Source organism: Odocoileus virginianus, chromosome 6 (genome assembly GCF_023699985.2).
Source record: "Odocoileus virginianus isolate 20LAN1187 ecotype Illinois chromosome 6, Ovbor_1.2, whole genome shotgun sequence".
Taxonomy (NCBI): Eukaryota; Metazoa; Chordata; class Mammalia; order Artiodactyla; family Cervidae; genus Odocoileus; species Odocoileus virginianus.
In genome coordinates, this window is record NC_069679.1 from 53,566,622 (window position 1) to 53,591,055 (window position 24,434).

At 36.0% G+C, this 24,434-nt stretch overlaps 1 protein-coding gene across 6 annotated transcripts in view; it reads right to left on the reverse strand.

The window, feature by feature from the left end:
* Window positions 1-24,434, reverse strand: part of FERMT2 (FERM domain containing kindlin 2) — a 72,682-nt gene that overhangs the window by 17,076 nt on the left and 31,172 nt on the right. For 5 of the 6 annotated variants that reach the window (XM_070469366.1, XM_020912825.2, XM_070469365.1 and 2 more), the window contains exons 4-8: window positions 11,824-11,958; window positions 5,487-5,519; window positions 4,933-5,158; window positions 4,463-4,565; window positions 2,027-2,134 (exon numbers count right to left, since the gene is read on the reverse strand). In XM_070469366.1, coding sequence (XP_070325467.1) covers window positions 2,027-2,134; window positions 4,463-4,565; window positions 4,933-5,158; window positions 5,487-5,519; window positions 11,824-11,958 — 605 coding nt within the window. The remainder of the gene's footprint in view (window positions 1-2,026; window positions 2,135-4,462; window positions 4,566-4,932; window positions 5,159-5,486; window positions 5,520-11,823; window positions 11,959-24,434) is intronic. The other variant, XM_070469368.1, reaches the window with a different exon arrangement.

Below are 24,434 nucleotides of genomic sequence, written 5' to 3' on the forward strand. Positions count from 1 at the left end.
GACTCAGCAAATCTGGAGTCTAGCCTGGGCTCCAGGCTGCTAAGTGTCTTAGATGAATCTGATGCAGAAGGTCCTTATGAGTTATACTGGAGAAATCCTGGCTGTGAATGGGACTGGTCATAAAATCCAGCTTTGCTTTCAAATGTGCATGGGTGGGGCATCTGTTAAATGTTACAATACATGATTGGACCTAAATGCTTAAAAAACAGTGTTACTAACTTTTCTAACTTTTCAAAATCCACAACTTCTTACTTTGAAGTACTTTGTTTCTTTTTACTATTGTAGATTTATTTTACACAAGGAACCAGAAGTTCTAATAAAAGAATAGTTCAGGGTGCAGCCTATGTCTAAAATAAAAAATACTAGGCATCTCCTTGCCATATTTTCCGAGTTTCCCCCTTCTTGGGCTGGACGGCTTCCAAGAGGCTTTGGGTCAGTTTCTGGGAAGGCTTCTAACAACTCAGGGGATTTGTAGTCCAAATTTCTCTCACTGCATCTAGATTCTAAAATGGTCCAGGGAAAGCTATGCTTTGGGGCATTCAGTCTCCATGAATTAAAATCCAGCATTCTGAGGTGTTTTTCTACTAAACTGAAATGGAATATCTAATGTTTACTGGATGGGGTGGGAGTTGGGGAAAGCCGCAGAATAGTCCCATTTCTGTGACAATACGACTATGTATACACTCATTAAATAACTATTTTTTGAACACCTACTATGTGCTGGGCACTGCATATAACTGTTGGCTTTTAAAAAAAATGCATTATTTTTATAATAAAAAAGATAAGAAATACTATGTAAGAAAAGCTGTGGTTTTCTCCATATACATTTAACAAGTTTTCTTATTACTTTGTCATCAGCAAAATTTTCACTAGAGAATTAAAAGCCCTTACTCTAAGTGGGAAAAATGTAGAGAGAATGCTGTAACCAAGTGAGATTTTTCCAAAAACTGTTCCAGAGTTTAATTCATGAAATTCTTCAGGTAGCCTGAATGATCCAGAAACATAAAAGAGTCTTATCTGATTAAGCAAGTCTCTAGAAAATAAATAAACTATTTCATTCATTTACCGTCTGGAGTTCATTTTGATTTCCCTCTTTTAGAATGTAAACGAAGAAGAAATGAGCTGTTCTTCCTCTCAAAAAAACAATGTTGTGAGTCTTAACTGAGATACTTTTCTAGGTACATACAAGCATTTGGAAGATGGAGAGCATTTTTATTTGTGTTCTAATGAAGAATTAAATCACCGTTAAAATAAAAGACATTCAAAACTAAATGTTCTTTTTGCTTATAGTACTCAAAGAACATCAACTTAATCAGACCTTTATGTGAAAATGGAATTCCACCATAATCTGAGAACACTTAGATATCTGAAATGATTCATCTAGAAAGATTAATCTAGTGGTCAGTCAGATCTTAGTGTCTCTAAGAATGCGGAACTGTGGGTGCCATCCTAATATTACTTTACCAGAGGGGAGATCAGTGGACATTAATTTCTTAGTAAGCCCTACTATAATTCTGAAATATGCAAGATCCACATTTGGAAAAATACTAGCTTAATGTTAGTTACTTGCTTATTAAGGAATTGTCATTCTAAAGACTTATTTATGTTTAGTTTTACTAGTCTATTAAAATTTTATCATCTTAAAAGGTATTAATTTCTGCCGTAGCCCATTTTACAAATATTACCATTCCCAGTTATTTATGAAGTTATGCAAGGCTTCATTTCAGAAATCTGATTTTTAATATGGATTTTATTTCCAGGGGAAAACTGGATAGTTTTAAGCTAATATAGATCTGGGGGTCGAAGGATATAGAAAAATAATTACTTAAGTATACCACTAAACTCATACATAAGACAAAAAAATTAAATTCACATATTTTGCCTTCTAAGTGTCTATTCACTTTCTACATAGCAAAAAATAAAACATTATATCAAAATACTACTGGAATTACTATGCCACTTTACCATGTAAATAATCCCCTACCCATTCCCCTTTAAAGTCCAATTTACCAATACTCTTCACTACCTGCAAGGCTGCAAACATCATCATTTCTTCTTCGGTGCATTCAATTTCTTCCAAGAGAATAGCCCATTTGGCCTGCTCATAAAGCTGATTGATTCTGATTGCATCATACTGCAGCAAAAAGAGACACAATTCTTTTATAATATGTTACCTTTAACATTAGCAATAAGGAAAAAAGCTACCCTTAGGGTCATACATATCTATATATACCATCTTTAATTTTTTCATTAAAAATGGCATTAAAATATGCCAAAATATTTTTACATATTCAGTATTAGAAGTAGATTCTGTATGTTATTTTCCAGGGTAATAACCATTAGGTATACTAGCCCTTAACAAAAGGAATTTAACTTGAAGACATTAAAGTAAGGCAGAACCGACTGCTTTTCAGTATTGTTTTGCAACTTACACTAACATGTCATAATCACAGAGTAAATTAATTATTTCAGGGAACATCTTGCTTACTGTGGAAATGCATACCCAGACAAAGTAGCAGGTCCTTGGAAACAGTAATTATTTTAAAAATTCAAAATAAAGGGTCCACACACATTTGTGGAAAAGACTTACTTAAGTGTTACTGAATTATCCAGTTATATTAATAAAAACCAGTAGTTATATAGCTTAGAATAGTAACAAAATGCATAGCCCCTTCCTACCCCATGCAAATGTAACTGTGTTCCCAGAAACCTTTGGCTTTACCAAAATTAGGTATGATATAGCCTAAAAAAGAATTAAAATGATTTTCTGTAATTCTATATACATTTTAGTGTTGTACAAAGTATTATTTAAGCACATAATTTAAGATGATAAATACATACACTAAAATAGGCTACAATCTAGACATGAAAAGTATGAGAGGCAGACAAGAGAAGGCCTCCCACCCACAAGGATGATACGAAAGCAAAAGATCCAAATCTCTGTGTCATGTGTTTCTGGGGGAAACACTCCAAATTTCATAGCAAATTTACATCTTATCAGAAAAGCACAGTATTTCAGTAGCTGAGATGATGACAACCACTTGACAGCAAAAACATATTACAATGTTTGGCTATGAAACTGAGAGAAATGTAGACTTAAAAAGAATTTTTTTGAAGCAGCATCTGGGATATGTAATTAGAAATTTGAAAGTAATTGAATAGGTAATCTTTCAGAAAACTTTTCTTCTACCTAAAGTAGAGTTGAAGAGCGATATTAAAAAACATAAATTAACTTTACCAACTCTGTAGTAAATACAAACCATGAAACACAGTATGGAGGTTCCTTAAAAAACTAAAGATAGAGCTGTCATATGATGTTGCAATCCCACTCCTGGGCATACATCCAGAGAAAAACATGGTCCAAAAGGATACATGCAACCCTATATTCATTGCAGCACTGCTTACAATAGCCAAGACATGGAAGCAACCTAATATCCATCAACAGAGGAAAAAAGAGGATGTGGCACATATATACAGTGGAATATTACGAAGTCATTAAAAAGAACAAAACAGGGTTTCCCCGGTGATCCAGTGGTTAAGAATATGCCTTGTAATGCTGGGGACACCAGTTCAATCCCTGGTCCAGGAGATCCCACATACTGCACAGCAACTAAGCCTATGCACCGCAACTACTGTGTTCATGTGCTTTAGAGCCTGTGCTCTGCAACGAGAGAAGCCTGTGCGCCACAACTGGAGACTGGCCTCTGCGTGTCACAACTAGAGAAAGCCCATGCACAGCAACACAGACCCAGAGCCGCCAAAGCTAAAATAAAATACATAAGTCTTTTTTAAAAAAAGAATGAAATAATGCTATCTGCAGCAACATGGAGGAAACTGAGATTGTCATACTGAGTGAAGTAAGTCAGACAGAGAAAGAAAAGTATGGTATGATATCCCTTATAAGCAAATTCTAAAAAGAAATGATACAAAGAACTTACAAAACAGAAACAGACAGCCTTACAGAACACACTTATGGTTACCAGCAGGGAAGAGTGGCAGAGAGAATAGTTAGGGAGTTCAGGGTTGACATGTACACACTGCTGTATTTAGAAGTTATAACCAAGAAGGACCTACTGTACAGCACAAAGAACTCTGCTCAATATTACTTAACAACCTAAATGGGAAAAGAATTTGAAAAAGAATAGATACATGTATAACCGAATTACTTCCTTATATACTTGAAACTACCACAACATTGTTAACCAACTATATTTCAATATAAAAGAAAGTTAAAAAATACAAATCAACCAAAAATTCAATCATCTTAACAAAAAGAAAAGGGTTTAGTTATGCTTCCAACCTACTAAAATAGACTTCTTTAAAATACCGTCAATCGTGTCCAAAGTTTTGAGTTTCTAATATTATATTCAAGACTTGCTATCCATATCCAAGCAATTCCTTACCCCACCAACTTCCAAGAAACAAAGAGAAACAAAAAGAGATCCCTCTAAACCCTCGGTACCTTTGGATTCAAATCAAAAAAGCTGTAATACTTGAATCGGAGCAGCAAGGCCTCATTTTCCTTCACATCTTGTTCCATGAGAGATCTTGAGGAATCAAGCCACCTGGACAAATTAACAAACATAGTGGAACACAGCAAGACAGAATTAATTCTACCTCTATGTAGACAAAGAAATTCTTAAATTGTATCTATATTTTAAAACTTACCCTTGGTTGGGAGGGATAAATTAGGAGGCTAGGATTAACATACGCACACTACTATTTATAAAATAAGGCAACTGACAAGGACCTATCGTATAACTGTATTCAGTTACACATACAGACAGACACACATACACGCATATATATGAAACTGAACTGCTGCACTGTACAACTGAAACGCGATATTGTAAATCAACTATGCTTCAATTAAAAAAACCTTGTAATTTGTAATAGCAAAAAAACAACAACAAAAATAAAACAAAAACTTACCCTTGGTTGATTTTTGCTTTGTCAAGAAGGGCTTGAGGTTTGAACATCTTCGCCAAGATTTCTGGTGATGTTATCGGCTGACTGACAGCAAGTATACCAGGGTTGCCTTCTGACAAAGCACTGTCACCAAACCAAGCAGAAGTTGGTGACAAGGGGCTTCCATCATGAGCATCGTAAGTAGGGGTCATTGTTTTACTATAAAGTCCTGGGCTTGAATATATACTTCCTAATAAATAATGTGAAAAATAGGTAGTAAGTATGAAGTATAGTTATCTTACTTTTCAGTAATACATGCTATAATGATGTAAAACACATTGTGAAACACAAACTTCGTTCTGGAAGGGAAAGCTTTAGTACATTATTTTACCTGTCTTAGAAACATGTGAAATTAACTTTACTTGAATAGCATTAAGAACATGTAACAATAAGGTCAAAAATATAATTAAGTTGGTAGAAATTCTAGGGAAAACAGTTCAAGAGAGTTAGAGTAAGTTAAGGATACTGCTGAAGCAGACAGACCAACACTTTTGTGTTTCCACTGTGCCAAGGCTCACCTTTCAGAGGGCCAATGTAAAGAACATCGGTGCCTACAGAGAAGGAAAGAAAGGAGTTCAGAAGGTAAAGGAAAGGCAACAATAGAAGACAGAAACAAAGAATGAAAACGAAAAGAAAATGGGAAAAGGAAAACAGATTTCCCTATGAATCATAAACTGAAATAAATATTTTACGTGAATAAGTAAAGAACCTTAGAAGCTATAAACTAAAATGAGCTTTTGTTCAACTCAAAACAATGAGGTTGTGCGCTTGGCATGTGTTTAGTGACAAACATGTATATTTATCACCCTCTGAAATCACCATACCCTGTTTTAAGACAATTCAATGTAACTGAATAAATTCACATAAATTAAGATAATAATTTTATGTTGTTGTTTTCTCAATGAATAGTTGAACTGGCTCCAAGTTATAAATAAAATACTAAAGCAAAAGGATATATAAATTCTGTCCTAGAAAGAGGCTAACAAAGGTGCATTTTATATTTAATTCCCTGAAGTTACAGAGATATTATCTTTTTAATCTTCAGCTTCCTCAGTGTTAAAGGGCTAGGCATACATTTTTTTTAATACTTTTTTTTAAAAAAAGAGACTACATTAAAAAAAAAATTATTGAATTAGTCCACTGATGATCTATCCTCTGTCATCTAAACTACAAAAACTGAGATTTGATTAAGACTTTTAAAAAAAATTCAGAATGATATTAAGCAAAAGCACATCCCCTTCAAAGTTCCAACTCTGTTAATATATTTTATCCTGTAGTAATAATTTTTAAAAAGAAAATGTGTAAATGGGTGTCACATTGTTAAATGGATGCTGTTAATGAAATAGCTGTTTTCCTTACCTAATTTAGGAATATGCTTAGGAATTTCTTTCCTGTCATCTCTAACTACACACCACCCACAAATACAGAATGATAGAAACAACTACCCATGAAAAAGTGATGGTAAGGCTAGAGATGTTTAAAGTTGTCAAGACAGAGTCTAGGAAGAGAACATAAAGTAAAAAAAAAAAAACCCAAAAAAAAAAAAAAAACCTTTTACTAACCACAGGGTTATCTGATTTGATACCTCTAAATGTGTTCTACCAATGAATACTAAAACAATTTGTAGAATGTGAACATGTAGAATGTGAAGAAACAAAGGAGGCTGCAATGTTCCCTTTTAGCCTTTGAGGAAGAATACTGTAATATTTAGTTGTAAAGCAAAGAACCTTAAAATACAAGGGCATTTTGTGAAAGTTATTTATAAAAGGGCTGGAGGACAATACTCCAGCTCAATTAGGCAAAGGATAATTCTGCTAGAGACCATACATGTAAATAAGGTGTGGAAATGAAACTTTTTTTTGAAACGAAACTTCTTTATGAAGTTTCTAAAACAAAATATATTCCCCTACGTTACACAACACCTAATAGAATCAGCCATTCAATCGATTCCCTTCCTTCTTATTTACCTATACTTTGTATAATCTACATTCCACACTTTCACTTGTTTCCCATTTGCTGTCAGGCAGCCTACAGTAATAGCTCATGTAGGTGTTCTCAACAGCCTTATTGTCGTCATCTGAGAGGAACAAACTGAGGCACAGAGATGTTCATATATGTGTCCAATGTCAAGAACTACTAGGCTGCAGAGCCAAGCTGTAAATCAGCAGTCCGACTCGACTGCAGCTAAACACACTGTCTCCCAGGTACCATAACTTATTTATGCCACTCCCGACCGGTGTGCATTTATTCATTTTAGAGTTTTATTACTGACGTCGCCATTGCTACTGCAGACAGTGCATTCCAATAAACATTTTTGTACTTATTTCCCAATTCTAGCAGCACTGCTAGGTCAGAGGGTGTGTGCATTTTAAATTCCTTTTAAGTCCCAGTTCAGGGACAATCTCAACCAGCCTGTATTCCTGATTGCCCAATTTAAACCATAGTTGAAGCAGAAAACTAATAAAGGGTAAGATGAGGTAGCATATGTACTCAGCCACAAAACAGATGAGTTTGCTGAACACCACAGAATCATAACTTAAAAACTGTAAGAATGAGAAACAAAGACTTTAACAAGTACTACAGTATGGGCCACCTACTATAGATATTAAAAACTCATTACTTTTATAATTAAAGAATAGTTTTTAAAAAATGCTTTGATGTTTAAAATGGCAAATTCTAGTTAGGAACAATGGCATCCTGCATGGTGATTTTCCTGACTTTCTCGAATACCTTAGGACCCAGACTTTTCCTTTGTTGAGCTGCCTTTAAGATTTCCTAGAAAAGTTCCTAATGAAGTAATTTTCTACTTCCATAGTAAATCTTGATTTAGTAATCTGTAAATCAGCACTAAACAGTAAAGTTAATTCTTACATGGAAAAATTGTTTCCCCCAGACATGGGATCAGGCTACTTCAAATGGTCCCTCTTCACAGGTACTTGGAGATTAGATATGTACCGAGTTACAGCTAGCAAGTGGCAAAGCACTAGAGAGAGTGTCACCTGAGCACAGCCTGTAAACAAGGTATGCAAACACTCAGAATTTTATCATATTTCTGGGTAAGAATCTGACTAAAGTCTGAGAATCACTAATTCACTCGTGATCCTTTACCTTTTCAAATATTAAATAAAAAAAGCTTTGTTGAAGTAAAATTTACACACCAATATTTTATCAAATATTCCTATTAGAATTCACAAAGTATTCACCTTTAAATATTAAAAACTGGAGATGATGTTACATAATGGTTCAACACATGAGTGCTAGACCCAGGCCAATCTGGATTTGAATCCTAGCTGTGTCCCTCATTAGCTTTGTGACCTTGGGCAAACTACTTAACCCTTGTAATGGTCTTTCCTTCTAAGTAAAGTGCGGATAATACCACCAAAATCACAGATGTTCTATAAGGATGAAATGAAGATACACAAACACATAAATACGTAATTGTTAACCATGCTCACACAGATGCTCATAATTCATGAAGCACACAGGCACTAAAGGAAACTCAGCCTGTTTCTGCCTCAGTAGAATGAAAATTACACGTATTCCTGACCACCCTCTGTGGTGCAGGAACCTCTGTGTAGCACTGAGCAGTGTCTGACCCCCAGAAGACGTCATAAGCTGAGATGTATAGACCTGTTGCTATTTACATGAACATAAAATGTAACTGACCAAATCTGCCAGCATTTGGTCCAAACATTGACTAATACGACTGACAAATTATAAAAGCAGGCAAACTTGATGTTTAGTATTTCTTTTAAAAATTAATCTCTTATTACTTCTCATGTGTGTATCGGACTTCTTCTCGATAGACAATCAGTCCTCTACATATCACTATCTTTATGCACTTTCTTAGCATCTCACATCAACTCCTCAAATGTTTTTTAAACTGCTTGGATGTAGACAACTAAAGCCTATTAAGAATAAAAACTCCTTCAACTGAAAAGAGTCACTTCACAGACACAAGAGAGCACACACAGTGTCTGATTCCATTCACATGAGGTTCAAGAACCGGCCCAACACTATTCTGTGGTGAGACAGGCACAGGAAAAGGCATGCAAGAGGCCTTCTGGGGTCTTGGCATCATGTTACATGCTATACCTAGTTCTGGGTGGCGACAAGTTGTATGCATCGGCAAATATTCATCTATAATTTAAAATCTGTTCATTTTAATATATGTAACACCTCAATTTAAAACAAGAAAGAAAAGAAACCCACAGTTACTTACTCTAAAATATTTGTAGCTTTCCCTGTCTTAATTCATTATCTTTTGTCTTCTAATTGTCTTTTCTTAAAGCACTATATAAAAGCTCTTCCTTGCAGTTCTAAGACCAATCCTGCCTGATTTCAACCACTCTAAAATCATCCCATAAATATATCTTTCTATGTGGTTCTTCATCTTAAGAATTAAGTGAGTTTTCATTTAAACTAAAAAAAAAAAAAAAAAAAACAAAACCCCAAAACAAAAAAAAAAACCAAAGAACTGAAAGCTGAGATTCTGTCTACTGTCATATGGCTTCATCTATATAGACCACCCAGTCTAAATAAGATTTTAATCATATTCTAATGACAGACACATTCTTTTACTCTCTTTGACCTCCTTAATCTGTAGGCTCTACCACTACTCTTCCCCCTCATTCCCTCCTTCACATTTTACTGGAATTAAAATTGATATTCTTTCTAAGTAATGATTTGTTCATTTTGTACCATATTCAGAAACCAGTGACTCTACAATGTACTAGCCTATATTCCTCAGCCTGACATTAAATACCCTCCAGTGTGATCCAGAAGTTCCTTGGAGGTCTCTCCCCTATGAACTGGCTCAAATGGTTTATTTACACATCTTGTACTTTTCTTTTGCCAGGATGTTCTTTGTTAATATCATTCTTTCTATGTGGATCACCTATTCTTCCAATCAAAATCCTAGCCACTGGAATCCTAGCCAATTCACAAACTTAATTCCCCAACCTGAAAACTGAATACACCTTACTTGGAATTGTTTTGTCTTCTAAATTCTTATAACATTATTTCTATAATATTCATTTAATGTTTATATATTACCTCCTTAAATACAGTAACTATAGTTTCCCACTGGCCTATAAATTACTTAAGAGTAAGGACTATCTTATTTCTTGGTAGCTCCCAGATGTAATCAGTACATGAGTAGTGACCAAAAGGTTACAAGGTATGTGACCTTAGATGTTCCTAATTTTGTTGTTCAGTCGCTCTTGACTCTTTGCGACCCCATAGACTGTAGCACACCAGGTTTCCCTGTCCTTCACTATCTCCCAGAGTTTGCTCAAATTCATGTCCACTGAGTTGATGATGCTATCTATTCATCTCATCCTCGGCCTCCCTCTTCTCCTGCCCTCAGTCTTTCCCAAAATCCGGGTCTTTTCCAGTGAGTCGGCTCTTCACATCACGAGGCCAGAGTATTGGAGGTTCAGCACTAGTCCTTCTAATGAACATTCAGGGTTGATTTCCTCTAGGATCAACTGGTTTGCTCTCCTTGTAGTCCAAGGGACTCTCAAGAGTTTTCCCCAGCACCACAATTGGAAGCATCAATTCTTTGGTGCTTAGCCTTTTTTATGGCTCCTAACCTTACTGCTAGCAAAGAGTCGGACATGATTGAGCGACTGAACTGAATCTTACTGTGCCATATTTTCATCTTTATATGTGAATAATAACATAATCCACTTTGACAGGTTGTAGTGAGAATTAAATGAGTTTCCATGGGTAAAGTGTGTGAAACAGTTCTGGGCATACATAGGTCTGTATTCCCTGTTTACTTTCATTACCATCATTATCATCCCAGAATTTTAAAAAACAGGAATGAACTGAATTAGTAAAATTAGTTTATTTGCTTCTGAGAGCTATCCTAAGAAATGGATTTATAAATGTGCAGCCAATGGAAACATGGAAAACTAATTTTCAGAAACCAAAGAACGATGTAATCTAATTGATTAGTCATCTAACTTCTCAACAGACACTGCCCATGTTCCTACTGTATGCTATATGCTGAGTTAGGTCCTAGTAACAGAAAGCTAAGAAACAGTCTCTTCATGCAGGACCTTACAGTTATTAGGAGAGAACACATAATATAATATCAAACACAGAAAGTCTGGTGACTTCTGACAGCAGGGGAAGTCATAAGGTTGGGGAAGTAGGGGTTCAGTAAGGTTCAGGTTGGGGAAGTAATGGAAGGAAATATGAGAAAGCTTCTTCAAGAGAAAAGAGAGGCACTAAGAGACTAGCGTATGCAAAGCATAGAAGTTTTAAGTAACCTGATAAAAGTAATAACGTCTTAACTAAATAGTGGTGGTTTCCAGAAAACAGTCCCAAAATGGAACTAAATGCTTAAAAAAACCCCTCCAGTTTCTGCAATGCCAAGAACTGAGACAAGTTAAGGTACTGTCTCCTTTTGACTTTTCCTGAGCACAGAACCAGCTTTTCTTATTATTGATTCAACTACTAACACCTGACACGATATCACACGTGACAGACTCTGGTGATGCCTGAGGAAAAACATGCAGAAGGAGAGTGTTCTTTAACCTGACCACTCTCCAGACTATTTAGTCCATTTATATTGATATAAAAAACAGACAGGAAGACCTACTGCACAGCACAGGGAATTGTACTCAATATTTTTATAATAACCTATAGGGGAAAAGAACCTGAAAAAGAATATATATATATATATATTTTTTTTTTTTCTACAGGTGTGTATAAATGAATCATTGTGCTGCAATACCTGAAATTAACACAATATTGTAAATCAACTATATTTCAATTACACACACACACAGAGGCATACAGTTCTCATGGTTCTCACACTGAACCCATGCTTAGTCCAAGACTCGCCTGATCCAGGAGTGATAAGAGGCCCCTCTAGTTCAAGTGCCTCATCTTCAGATTGGTCATCTAGCTTTTTCTTTTTTTTCTTTGTTGGATCTCTGGGTTTTTTCAATAGAGAAAGCTCTTCAGGGTGTCTGATGTCTGTTACAATTAAGAAAAAAACATTATTTTACTGGGATAATGGAAAGTTTAAATACATTACACTTGGTAAATCTATAAATCCATTTCAAAAAAAGAAGTTGAATTTCCTTCTGTGCATGTTTGTATTTTGCCAGATACTAATGCCATGCAAAACACTAGAATATGACACTTTTAAAAACAATATACCAAAGCACACTTAATTCATAACTATCCAATAAATGTAGTTACTTAAAGTAGAAAGATAATACTATGGTACAGAAAGGAAATAATAAGAGCTCTTATATATATTTTAAACCAAAACTCTATGGAATTAAGGTTTATATTATATGGTCGCTTCATTCTGTATATAAGTTATACTAGATATATAAAGTAAATGTAAAGAAAATATTTTCACACAATTACCAAATCTCAAAATTTTAATCAACTCAAACTTTTCTATCTTGATATCAAATGTCTACAGATTTCTGAGTTTATTCTATTCATTTTCATGCAAAGAACCTGATGGGTACACATAATGAAAAATGGGCAAAATAATGAGTATTTTCTTATGTCTGCTGTTCTACAATTCCATGTCTCTAATTGTACAGTTAATGATAGCTAGGAGTATAAAGTTGTCGCCCATCAAAAAAAAAAGAAAATCACCAAGTGGGTTTTAAAAAAACCAAAAAATATATAAGAAGCAATATGGCTACACAAAAAATTAAAAATGACCCAAATAAGTTTATATATTACATTACATATTATATACCATGTCCATAAACAGCAGGAATGACTAAGAAGTTGGTGATGTTATTTAGACACTAAGTCATGTCCAACTCTTCTGCGACCCCATGGACTATAGTCTGCGAGGCTCCTCTGTCCATCAGATTTCCCAGGCAAGAATACTGGAGTAGGTTGCCATTTTCTTCCCCAAAGGATCTTCCAGACCCAGGGATCAAACCTGCCTCTCCTGCATTGGCAGGCAGATTCTTTACCACTGAGCCACCGGGGAAGTCCAAGTTAAGAAGTCAGTTCCTTCCATATTGAGCTAAAGATTCGATGAAATTCTAATCCAAATTCCAACTTACTCTTCTGAACAATTTGATTGTAGAATTGTTCTCATTTCCTTTTAAATTTTATAATAGTGAAAGCAATTTTGAAAAAGAATAAAGTTGGAAGACTTAAACTACCTGATTTTAAGACATCATAAATCCACAGCAATTAAAACTATGCAATTACTGGACAAGACATATAAACGAATGGATTAGACGAGAGGACCCAGAAACAAATCCAGACACAGCCAATTATTTTGGACAAAGGTGCTATGGCAATTCAAAGGAAAAGGGAAATCTCTTAATTTACTTCAGTTCAGTTGCTCAATCATGTCCAACTCTTTGCGACCCATGGACTGCAGCATGCCAGGCTTCTCTGTCCATCACCAACTCCCAGAGCTTGCTCAAACTCATGTCCACCGAGTTGGTGATGCCATCCAACCATCTTATCCTCTGTCATCCCCGTTATCCTCCTGCCTTCAATCTTTCCCAACGTCAGGATCTTTTCCAATGAGTCCGTTCTTTGAATCAGATGGCCACTGTAGAGCCTTGCAGACTACTGTCCATGGGGTTGCAAAAGAGTCGGACATGACTTAAGTGTCTTCTGCATCAGTCCTTCCAATGATTATTCAGCACTGATTTCCTTTAGGATGGACTGGTTTGATCTCCTTGCAGTCCAAGGGACTCTCAAAAAGACTCTTCTCCAACACCACAGTTCAAAAACATCAATTCTTCGGTGCTCAGCTTTTTCTTATAGTCCAACTCACATCCATACATTACTACTGGAAGTAGGAGACCATAGCTTTGACTAGATGGACTTCTGTTGGCAAAGTAACCTCTCTGCTTTTTAATATGCTGTCTAGGTTGGCCATGGCTTTTCTTCCAAGGTGCAAGCATCTTTTAATTTCATGGCTGCAGTCACCATCTGCAGTGATTTTGGAGCCCCCCAAAATAAAGTCTGTCACTGTTTCCCCATCTATTTGCCATGAAGTGATGGGACCAGATGCCACGATCCTAGTTTTCTGAATGTTGGGTTTTAAGCCAACTTTTTCACTCTTCTCTTTCATTTTCATCAGTTTCTTCAGTTCTTCGCTTTCTGCCATAAGGGTGGTGTCACCTGCGTATCTGAGGCTATTGATATTTCTCCTGGCAATCTTGATTCCAGCTTCTGCTTCATCCAGCCTGGCATTTCTCATTATATACTCTGCACAGAAGTTAAATAAGCAGGGTGACAGTACACAGCCTTGACATATTCCTTTCCCTATTGTAACCAGTCTGTTGTTCCATGTCCAGTTCTAACTGCTGCTCCTTGACCTGTATAAAGATTTCTCAGGAGGCAGATAAGGTGGTCTGGCAAACCCATCGATTTAAGAATTTTCCACAGTTGTTGTGATCCACAGTCAAAGGCTTTGGTGTAGTCAATAAATCAGAAGTAGATGTTTTTCTGGAACTCTCTTGCTTTTTTTTAATCTCTTCAATAAACAGTGCTAAATGAGAGATTCATGTATTTTTCAAAAAGAACATTCAGTTCAGTTCAGTCACTCAGTCGTGTCCGACTCTTTGTGACCCCATGAATTGCAGCACGCCAGGCCTCCCGGTCTATCACCAACTCCCGGAGTTTACTCAAACTCATGCCCATCGAGTCGGTGATACCATCCAGCCATCTCATCCTCTGTCGCCCCCTTTTCCTCCTGCAAAAGAACATTAGACCTTATCTAATGCAATATGCAAAAATTAATTTCATGTATCAGAGGCTTGGGCTTCCCAGGTGGCACAGTGGTAAACAATCTGCCTGCCAATGTAGGAGACAAGGGTCTGATTCCTGGATTCAGAAGATCCCCTGGAGGAGTAAATGGCAACCCACTCCAACATTCTTGCCTAAAAAAATCCCACGGACAGAGGAGCCTGGTGGGCTACAGTCCATGGGCTTGCAGAGAGTTGGACACTGAGCAACTGAGCACATCATAGACCTAAAGAAAATTTAAGTAGACAGGATTTCTTAGATAGGATATTTTCTTAGATAGCATTTCTTAGATAGGATATTTCTTAGATAGGATACCCACACTCCTAATTAAAAAAAAAAAAACAAACACAAAAAAAACTGCCCTTTACTACAAGAAAAAAAACTGTTGCGAAAACAAAAAGGCAAGCTGTATACTGGGACAAAATATTCACATAATATATTATGTATATCTGACAAAAGACTTGTATCCAAAATATATAAGGAATCCATACAATTTAATAATAAGCAGACCAGTGGGCTAAAGATTTGGATAAGCATTTCACCACAGAATACATAAGAATAGCCAAGAGGCATACGCAAAGATGCTCAACATCAATGGTCACAAAGTGCAAATTAAAACCACAAGACACAAATACACCCATCAGAGGGGCCAACATGAATAAGACTGATAATACCCAGTGTTGGTAAGGATGGAGAGAAAGCAAAACTCTCATACTCTGTTGCTGGGAACGCAAAATGAAAAATTTTGAAAACAGCTTGGCAGTTTTTTATAAAGTTAAACACGTTCTTTATAAAGTTAGACACTCCACTCTTATTTAAGAAAAGGAAAAGCATATTTATAATAGCTTTACTCACAAAACTAAAAACTAGAAATAACACAGGTGAAAGAACATGTTATATTTTTGTATCAGTGGAACACTACTCTTAGAATGCAATACAAGTCATCAGTAAAAAAAAAAAAAAACCCCACAAAACTATTGCTATATTCAATAACATGAATGCATCTCAAAATTATTATCTAAATAGAAGAAGCCAATTAGTAAAGGGTATATACTGCATGATTTCATTCATGACATTCCAGAAAATGACAGCAAATTTACAGTGACAGAGCAGATCAGTGACTGTTAGGTTAGAGTTTGATAGTTAATTGAAATGTTTTATATCCTGATTGTGGTATTAATAGTTTCAGAATGGAAACATTTGTCAAACTCATTCAACTGTACACTTTAAATGAGTACAGTTTATTATACATCGATTATATAAAAATAAAGTTAATTAAAAAATAAAATGTAAAGAGAGGGAATGCCAAGGAAAAAAAGCAGCAGAAAAGAGAAGTGCTACTTGTGTTCTTGCAGTCTGGTGGCATCTACACCATCTGTCAGTATGAGGAGAACAGACAATGAAATCCAAGTCGCTGCCTAACTTGTAATGCTGGAGACAGCTAAGTCACTGGATCAGAGTTTGACAGCGGGTAATCTGTACTTTGAGAAACCCACAGTCTCCATTAGACTCAACCCAGTATTAGGAAACTTTTTATCTGGAGGAAATTAGAACTAGGACGGGCCACACTGCTGCAGAGGTGATGATGCACAATTTGAGGCAGAAGCACACAGCCAAACTACCTGGATTCACATCTCAGCTACACTATTAGCTGCATGGCTTGGGAAAGCTACTAATTAGCCTACTAGCATCCAAGTTTCCTCATATGTAAAATGAAACTACCACCACAGGAGGTGTTTATGAAAATTCAATGATTGCACAGGGCCTGACACACAATAAATACTTCTTAAGTATTAGGTATTAATGTTTTTTTCTAATTTAAAAAAATATACAATCATGGTATACATTTGGAAATTACAAGACAGTATTAAAACATTTAAAACCTGTTTGTGAAAAATGGAATATGACTATGTGAATCAGTGATCATTTTAACAGATGTATAAAACTGTGCCCATTCTTCCAATACTGTGCCCATTATAAATAATGGTTCTACAAACATCTATATATACCTACTTTTCCATGTTTTATTTCTTTAGAAATTCACTGGAATAGAATTACTGGATCAAAGGTTAAACAAATTTTAAGGCCAAAATGTAGCAACATGGGCACATGTATTATTTTTTTAAAGCTTTATTTTTAAAACAGTATGTTTATCTCCTTGTTTTAATTTACATTTCTTTGATTATTAGTGATGAACTACACTTCCTCATGGGTTTTTAGCTATTTATATTATTCCTTCCTTTGCTCATTTTTCTACTAGATTTCCTCAAATCAGCGCTTCCCTGGTAGCTCAGCTGGTAAAGAATCCGCCTGCAACGAGGCAGACCTGGGTTCTATCCCTGGGTTGGGAAGACCCCCTGGAGAAAGGAACAGCCGCCCACTCCAGCATTCTGGCCTGGAGAATTCCACGGACTGTAGAGTCCATGGGGTCGCAAAAAGTCGACACAGCTGAGTGACTTTCACTTTCTTCAGATCAAAGTTAATTTGCATGTAAAAGTTAACATGGTAGATACCACTGCAAACCACACTGAACTTTCTTTTTTACTTATTTATACCTTGAGAACCATGTTTAAAAAAGAAATACAAATCTTTCAATAACTAAATGGATTTTTTGTTTGTTTGTTTCTCTGTTGGTTATTTGAAGTTTACTATTAGGAACACTCTGGTATACATTAGGTTTTTGTTTTGTACTTACATGCTATTTCGGGGTGAATACTTTTCTGAAACATGAACATGGAATTAGCAGTAAAACTGTCCTGAACAAGTACTTTACCAAAGAGTAGGTGAACATCTTAGGTAGTAAACAGCAGAGATGATATTAAAAATAAAAGTTTGTTCCTTAAATTCCGTCACTTAAGCTTCCAGGCAGGTCTTTTTAAACTTAAAAGTAGTACAGTGACTTCTTTAGCTAAAGTCACAAAATTAAAAATAAAAGATTTTCTTCAGTCTTGTACATACAAGTTGAGATAACGCTGGGACCTGGGACCCTTTACCAGAGTACTTGCACCTGGACAAATGTCTCCTCAAGCAACAAATAAATTATAAGGAAGTAAAAACAACTGCATGCATGTGCCATCAGGGCAATTATGAACAATAAGATACAAAAAGGCCTCAAACCAACTTTCATTTTGCAGGTGCTGGGAGTTGAAGTGGGGTACTGAGCATGATCCCTGCACAAAGCACCAAGGGGTGGGCAGATCATCTAACTAGCCCTCCAGCCCAACCCACAGATCTGCTCCCACCAGATCCCCACTTAAGGAACCAGCTCACCCTCCCTCAGAGAATGAGCAAGGGGACCTATTACTTGTTTTTGTCCTGGGATAGCATGAGTCCCAATAAAGTCGTGTTTGAATTCCTCACCTCTTTTCAATTTCTATTGATTAAAGAGCCCAAGGACACAATTCCATAACAAAGGTAACCCATTTATCCTTGAAAGTAATTCTGGGGATTGAATCAGTAGTGCTAAATTGTGTTTATGTAGATTCAGAAATTCAGAAGATATTTCAAGTATGTCTTTTGAGCCATATTTATCTAATTAACAGAACTGAATCAGCATTTCCTAGACTACTTTTAAAAGAAACAAGATTTAGCATGCTAAGAGATCTAATGATTTATGGATTGTACTTTCAATTCTCAGTGTACCCTCGGCTCTAAATGCCACCACTGCCATGCTGGGAGTAAATAAAGACATTAGAAAATTCCAAGCTTATGAATAATCACTTGTCTCCTCTACGTCAGCATTAAGTGGGGGCAGGGTGGTGGTGGTAATCTCTCTCTCCACCCATTCATTTCTCCAAAACAAATCATAAACTGGTACAGGGTGAAAAATCTAAAAAGTACATAGGACATAAAACTAATCACGCCTGAGAGATATGACCTGCCTCTACCACAGTTTACCAAGTTTGGTGGGAGCGAGGGAAGCAAGAACGTGTAATTGGAAAACGCCTCCTACATTTCTGGTGCGTCCTTTCTTCTTGAGAATCACTGCACGACATGATTCATCCTTTGAGATTTTTGTTCATGGGCCATTTCCTGTCAGCTCACAAACCAGCTATGAACATTTTTAGAAAAATGAGTACTGTTAACTGTTAACTAGCTTTTTGCTCATAGGCAGATGAAGCAGCTCCTAACTATATGTGCCCGTGAGAACTGCTTGTGATGTAAAAGTAATTATATTAAAAACATATGTTTAGGTCACACCCCCAGATAATACTCTTAGTGACTCAGGGGCTCCAACAGCTTGTTTTATAGAAGTTCTAGTAATGGATGTTAACTAAACTTACTGTGTGATCGTGTCACAATACATACAAATACGGAATCATTATGTTGTACACCTGATGTTTACATTTATGTGTCAATTATTTCTCAATTTTAAATCTCTATAGGTAATTTTGATTCCAACTTTTGCTTGAGAACTTGCAGCTAAGGGAAAGGGTAGGAAGAGGAGAACAACATCTTATTTCTCTAATGACAGGCAGTTCTATATGCAGCAAGGTAGCTGTTGGCTACACATGAAGTCTGTGAGTAAGTGGTTTTCATTTCATTACAGCAATAACCAAAAAAAGTAAATCCATATGTGATACTATTTTGCTAATACAGGAACTTAGGACTTATGTATTTACTCTGTGTCTTACATCAGGAAGAAATTAAACTAGTGAATTTAGGAATCCAAATCACATGTGTAAGAGTGGGCTTGGTGAAGAACACAAATAATTAAATAAGGTTTATTTAAAATAAAATACACTTACAGGACGATGAGATGTAAAAACTTTAAAATGGGCATACCAAAATACAAAGCTGTCTTTCCTTTATGCTAAATTATAGTTCAATAATAAAGAGATAGTAGCATTTATAAGTCACTACATAAAGCAGTGATCCAGGATCTATTTACAACAAAATGATAAACTATACAGCAATAAAATCCAATGTTCAAAATCAATGTTATCAAGTAGAGTACAAGTCTAGTGGAAGAGAGGTAACATAAATTACCTATATAATTATGTAATATACATAGAGCATATGTATCTCAAAAATTATGGGGCTGAGGAAATGGGAAATGAAGGAGTGGAAAAGGGTACTCAGGTAAAATAATAAAACAAATTTCGTTTAAAAACAGAATTTTCTTAAGAGTTTTCAGTTAAACATGTAGGTTGAGTTTTTGCATTTACTCTCAGTCTTTTCAAAATATCACACCAAAATGCAAAGAAATTAAACATGAACCTAAAAGGACAAAACAGGAGGAAAACATCAGATAAGCAACATCAGAAAAATGCTGAGACAAAAGCCAGATGGGAGAGAAGCAAATACTTAGTAAAGTGGACAAACAGAAAATCAAGGTGTCTGCAGGAGACACCAATGGGAAACACATGGACTCACTATACTAAACATCAAGCATGATCATGTGCTCAAAAAAGAGACAAGAAAAATGAATCCTGTCCCATACTGAATTACACCTACCCCTGAGATACACACCCTTTAGAATTCCTTAGAGGAAAATCTGAAAAGCCCTAGAGAAAAGATCCTTTAGATACTGACATTTGAAAAGGCTTGCTCAATGTCTAAATACCCCTTAGAGGGACAAACTAAACAAGCTAAACCCCATTCAACTAGAGCTTCCTATCAGATATCTGTATGCATGGACAATCAGTGACTGACTGACAGAAAGGAATCTGTGGCAGGCAGAATTCTAGAGATAGCTCCTTAAAATTCTCGCTCCTGGTTATACAATCAAACACTAATCTAGCAACTGCTGTGAAGAGACTTTGTAAATGGAATTAAGGTTACTGATCAACTGATTTTAGGGAGATTATCCTGAATTCTCAGAGTGGGTCCAAAGCAATCACAAGAAGCCTGCCTAAGAGAAAAGAAAGGCAGAAGGAAGCAGAGAGAGAAGACAGGAGAGGTCATACAGACTTGAGAAGTAAGAAGAGCTGGACTTGCTGTTGCTGACTTTGAAAAAGGAGGACGGTCACAAGTCAAGGAATTCAGAAGGCCTCTAGAAGCTAACAAGGAGATCAAACCAGTCAATCCTAAAGGAAATCAACCCTGAATATTCACTGGAAGGACTGATGCTGAAGGTGAGGCTCCACTACTTTGGCCACCTGATGCAAAGAGCTGACTCATTAGAAAAGGCCCTGATGCTGGGTAAGATTGAAGGTAGGAGGAAAAGGGGGCAACTGAGAAGATGAGATGGTTGGATGGCATCATCAACTCAGTGGACATGAATCTGAGCAAACTCCAGGGGACACTGGAGGACAGGAAAGCCTGGTGTGCTGCAGTCCATGGGGTTGCAAAGAGTCAGACACAACTTAGCAACTAACAACAAGACAGAGTAACAAGAATGTGATTTACCCTCCTGCTTTATTTAAACAATAAACGAATAGGAAAGAAAAGTTTTTCAGATATTAGACAATAAGGAGCACAGGAGAGGAGAGAAAAAACCAATGAGCTCGTTGAGTATACCAGCTTACTGTCTAGAAGTAGTTCAGGGTGGGGAGGGGGCAAACAGAGTCAGGTCTTGCTGAGTTGAGACATCTGAGATGGAACCTAGGAAGGCCAAGATGACTAGAATTTGTGGGCCAGAGTACCAGAGAGAAGAGAGTTCTGGAGATCTGCAGTTATTCTCTGGGATCTGGATGAATACAGATCTGTACACCTGTGAGGGAAAGTCTTCCTAATACACTGGACATTGAGAAGAATCCCCAGAAGAAAATTAGCTCCAGACTAATGGACTTGTCCTTAATAATGCTTAAAAGCAAGTATCAAAAGAATCCAACTGATTTCAAGTAATCTGACTGAAAAATATGGCAGAAAAAAACAAAACCCCAACATTACTTAAAGGAATACACAAAGAAATCCAGCCAACAGTGTAAAATTAAGAGACTCTAACATTCAAACAGAAATTACCACACAAAAAAGAGGCAGGAAAATACAACCCATTATCAGGAGTAAAGTGGGAGGGCAGTGTAACAGATGCAGAAATAACTACAATTATAGAATCAGTAATCAAAGATATGAAAATGGCTGTTATAAGTACACTCCACATGTTTAAGAAAGGAAAGGCATAAAAATAATGAAGAAAAAATTTAAATTTATGTATTTTTAAAAGGCCAAAACCAAACTTCTAGTGATGAAAAATACATCTGAAATGAACACGGGATGGGATTAACAGAAGATCAATGAATTTGAAGATAGCAGTGAACACTATCCAAGATGAAACAGAGAATAAAGACCAAAAGAGGGAAGAGAACATCAGCAACTTACGGAAGAATAAAAATTGCTCTAGCATATATGAACAAGTCCAGCAAATGATAGCAAGTGTGGGAAGGGATACCAAAAATTATTTGAAGAACTAATGGTTGAAAATTATACAAATTTGATAACTGTAAATCCATAAATCTAAGAATTACAATAAAAACAGAATAAACTTAAAACTATGTCAGGACACATCAGAATATGAAGTCAGACAAGGAGAAATATTCATATGTTACTTATATGTGGAAACTAAAAAAATGACACAAATGAACTTTCCATTTACTCTTAATAAGGCTCTTCACTTGTAAAGCCTGCATGTCAGAACTCACCTTATATAAAAGAACTTGGCATGCTTTTGCCAGAAGTGTTACTTTCAAAAAGGAAAGGAAAATATAACAAAGAACCTCATTTAATCACCACACAGGAGCATTTTCTAATATAACAAAAGAAAACCAAGATAACTTTTACCAGATAAAAAACTAAGAAAGTAGTCTGCCAAAAGTCACACAAGAAAAGAAACAGACAATCTGAGTAAGCCTATACCTATTAAAGAAATTGAATCAATAATAACCTTCCAAAACAGAAAGCACTAGGGCCAGACAGGTTCACTTAAATTCTACCAAACATTTTTTCTAGTTATACTGAGGTACGCCTGACGTAACTCAGGTATGTCAGACAACACTGTGTAAGTTTAAGGTGTACAGCATAATGACTTAACTTGCATATACTGTGAACTTACATATACTGATCACCACAGTATTTCCTTGTGTTAAGAACTCTAACGATCTACTCTCTTAACAACTTCCAAATAAACCATACAGTAGTGTTAACTCTAGTCAACAGGCATATACCACATCCCCAAGTACTTAACTTACACCTTTTGACCACCTTAATCCAATTCCTCCCCTTAAGTGTTTACATGTCTTGGCTATTATAAATAATGCTGCTATGAAGATGGGGGTGCAGTTACCCCTTTGACATGGTGTTTTAAGTTCCTTTGGATATATTCCCCGAAGTGGAATTGTTGGGTCATACGGTAGTCTACTTTTAGTTTTTTGAGGAACCTCCACACTGTTTTCCATAGTGGCTACACCAATTTACAGTCCCACCAAGAGTGCACAAGGGTTCTCTTTTCTCTACATCCTTGCCAGCATTTCATCACTTGTCTTTTTGATGATAGGCATTCTAACAAGACTAACATCACTGACTCGATGGACATGAGTTTGAGCAAGCTCCAGGAGTTGGTGATGGACAGGGAAGCCTAGCGTGCTGTAGTCCATGGGCTTGCAAAGAGTCGGATACGACTGAGTGACTAAACTGAACCGAATTGTAACAAATGTAAGCTATATCTCACTGTGCTTTTAATTTGTATTTCCCTAATGATTAGCAGTGATGTGCACATTTTCATGTCACTTACCTCGTTGCCTATTTGGAAAACTCCTTTGGAAAATGTCTATTCAGGTCTTTTGCCCATTTTTTAAATTGGGTTATTTGGGGGATTTTGATTGAGCTCTTTATATATTTTGGATACTAACTCCTTATAAGATACGTGGATTGCAGATATTTTTTCCCATTCCATAGATTATATTTCATTTTCTGATCATTTCTTTTGCTGCATAGAAATTCTGTTGTTTGATGTAATCCCATCTGTTTATTTTTGCCTGTGCTTTAGATGCTATATCCAAAAAATCATTGCCAAAACCCATGTCAAGGAGCTTTCCTCCTTGATCTTTGAGGAAGAAATTATACTAATACCCTACAATCTCTTTCAGAAGACAGAAGCAGAGAAAATACTTCCTAATTCATTCTATGAGGCTAGCATTACTTTTAATAATAAAATCAAACAAAGACACTGCAAGAAAACTATAGAACAATATCTCTAATGAACATAAATGCAAAAATATTTAATAAACTATTAGCAAATCAAATTAAAAAATGTATTTATAAAAAATAATTACACACCATACCATGAAAGAAATAACTGATAAACCAGACTTTATAAAAATTAAAAATTTCTGCTCTGTGAAAGAAACTGCCAAAAAAAAGAAAAGATAAGCCACTGACCAGAATAAAATATTTGCAAGTCATATCTGACAAAGGATTGTTACCCAAAATATACAAAGAACTATTAAAATGTAACAGTAAAAAAAAACAAAAAGCTTGACTAAAAAATAGGTAACAGACTTTTAAACAGACACCTCACCAAAACATATAAAAATATGTCCGACATTTTATGTCATCATTAAAATGCAAAACTGTAACAGTGCCAAGCCACTACACATCTATCAGAATGTCCACAATCGAGAACACTGACACCACCAAATGCTGGTGAGGATGTAGAGCAACGGAAATTCTCTCCCACTACTGAATGTGAACACAACATGACATGGCTACTCTGGAAGACAGTTTAGCAGTTTTCCACAAAACTAAGCATCTTCCTACCATAT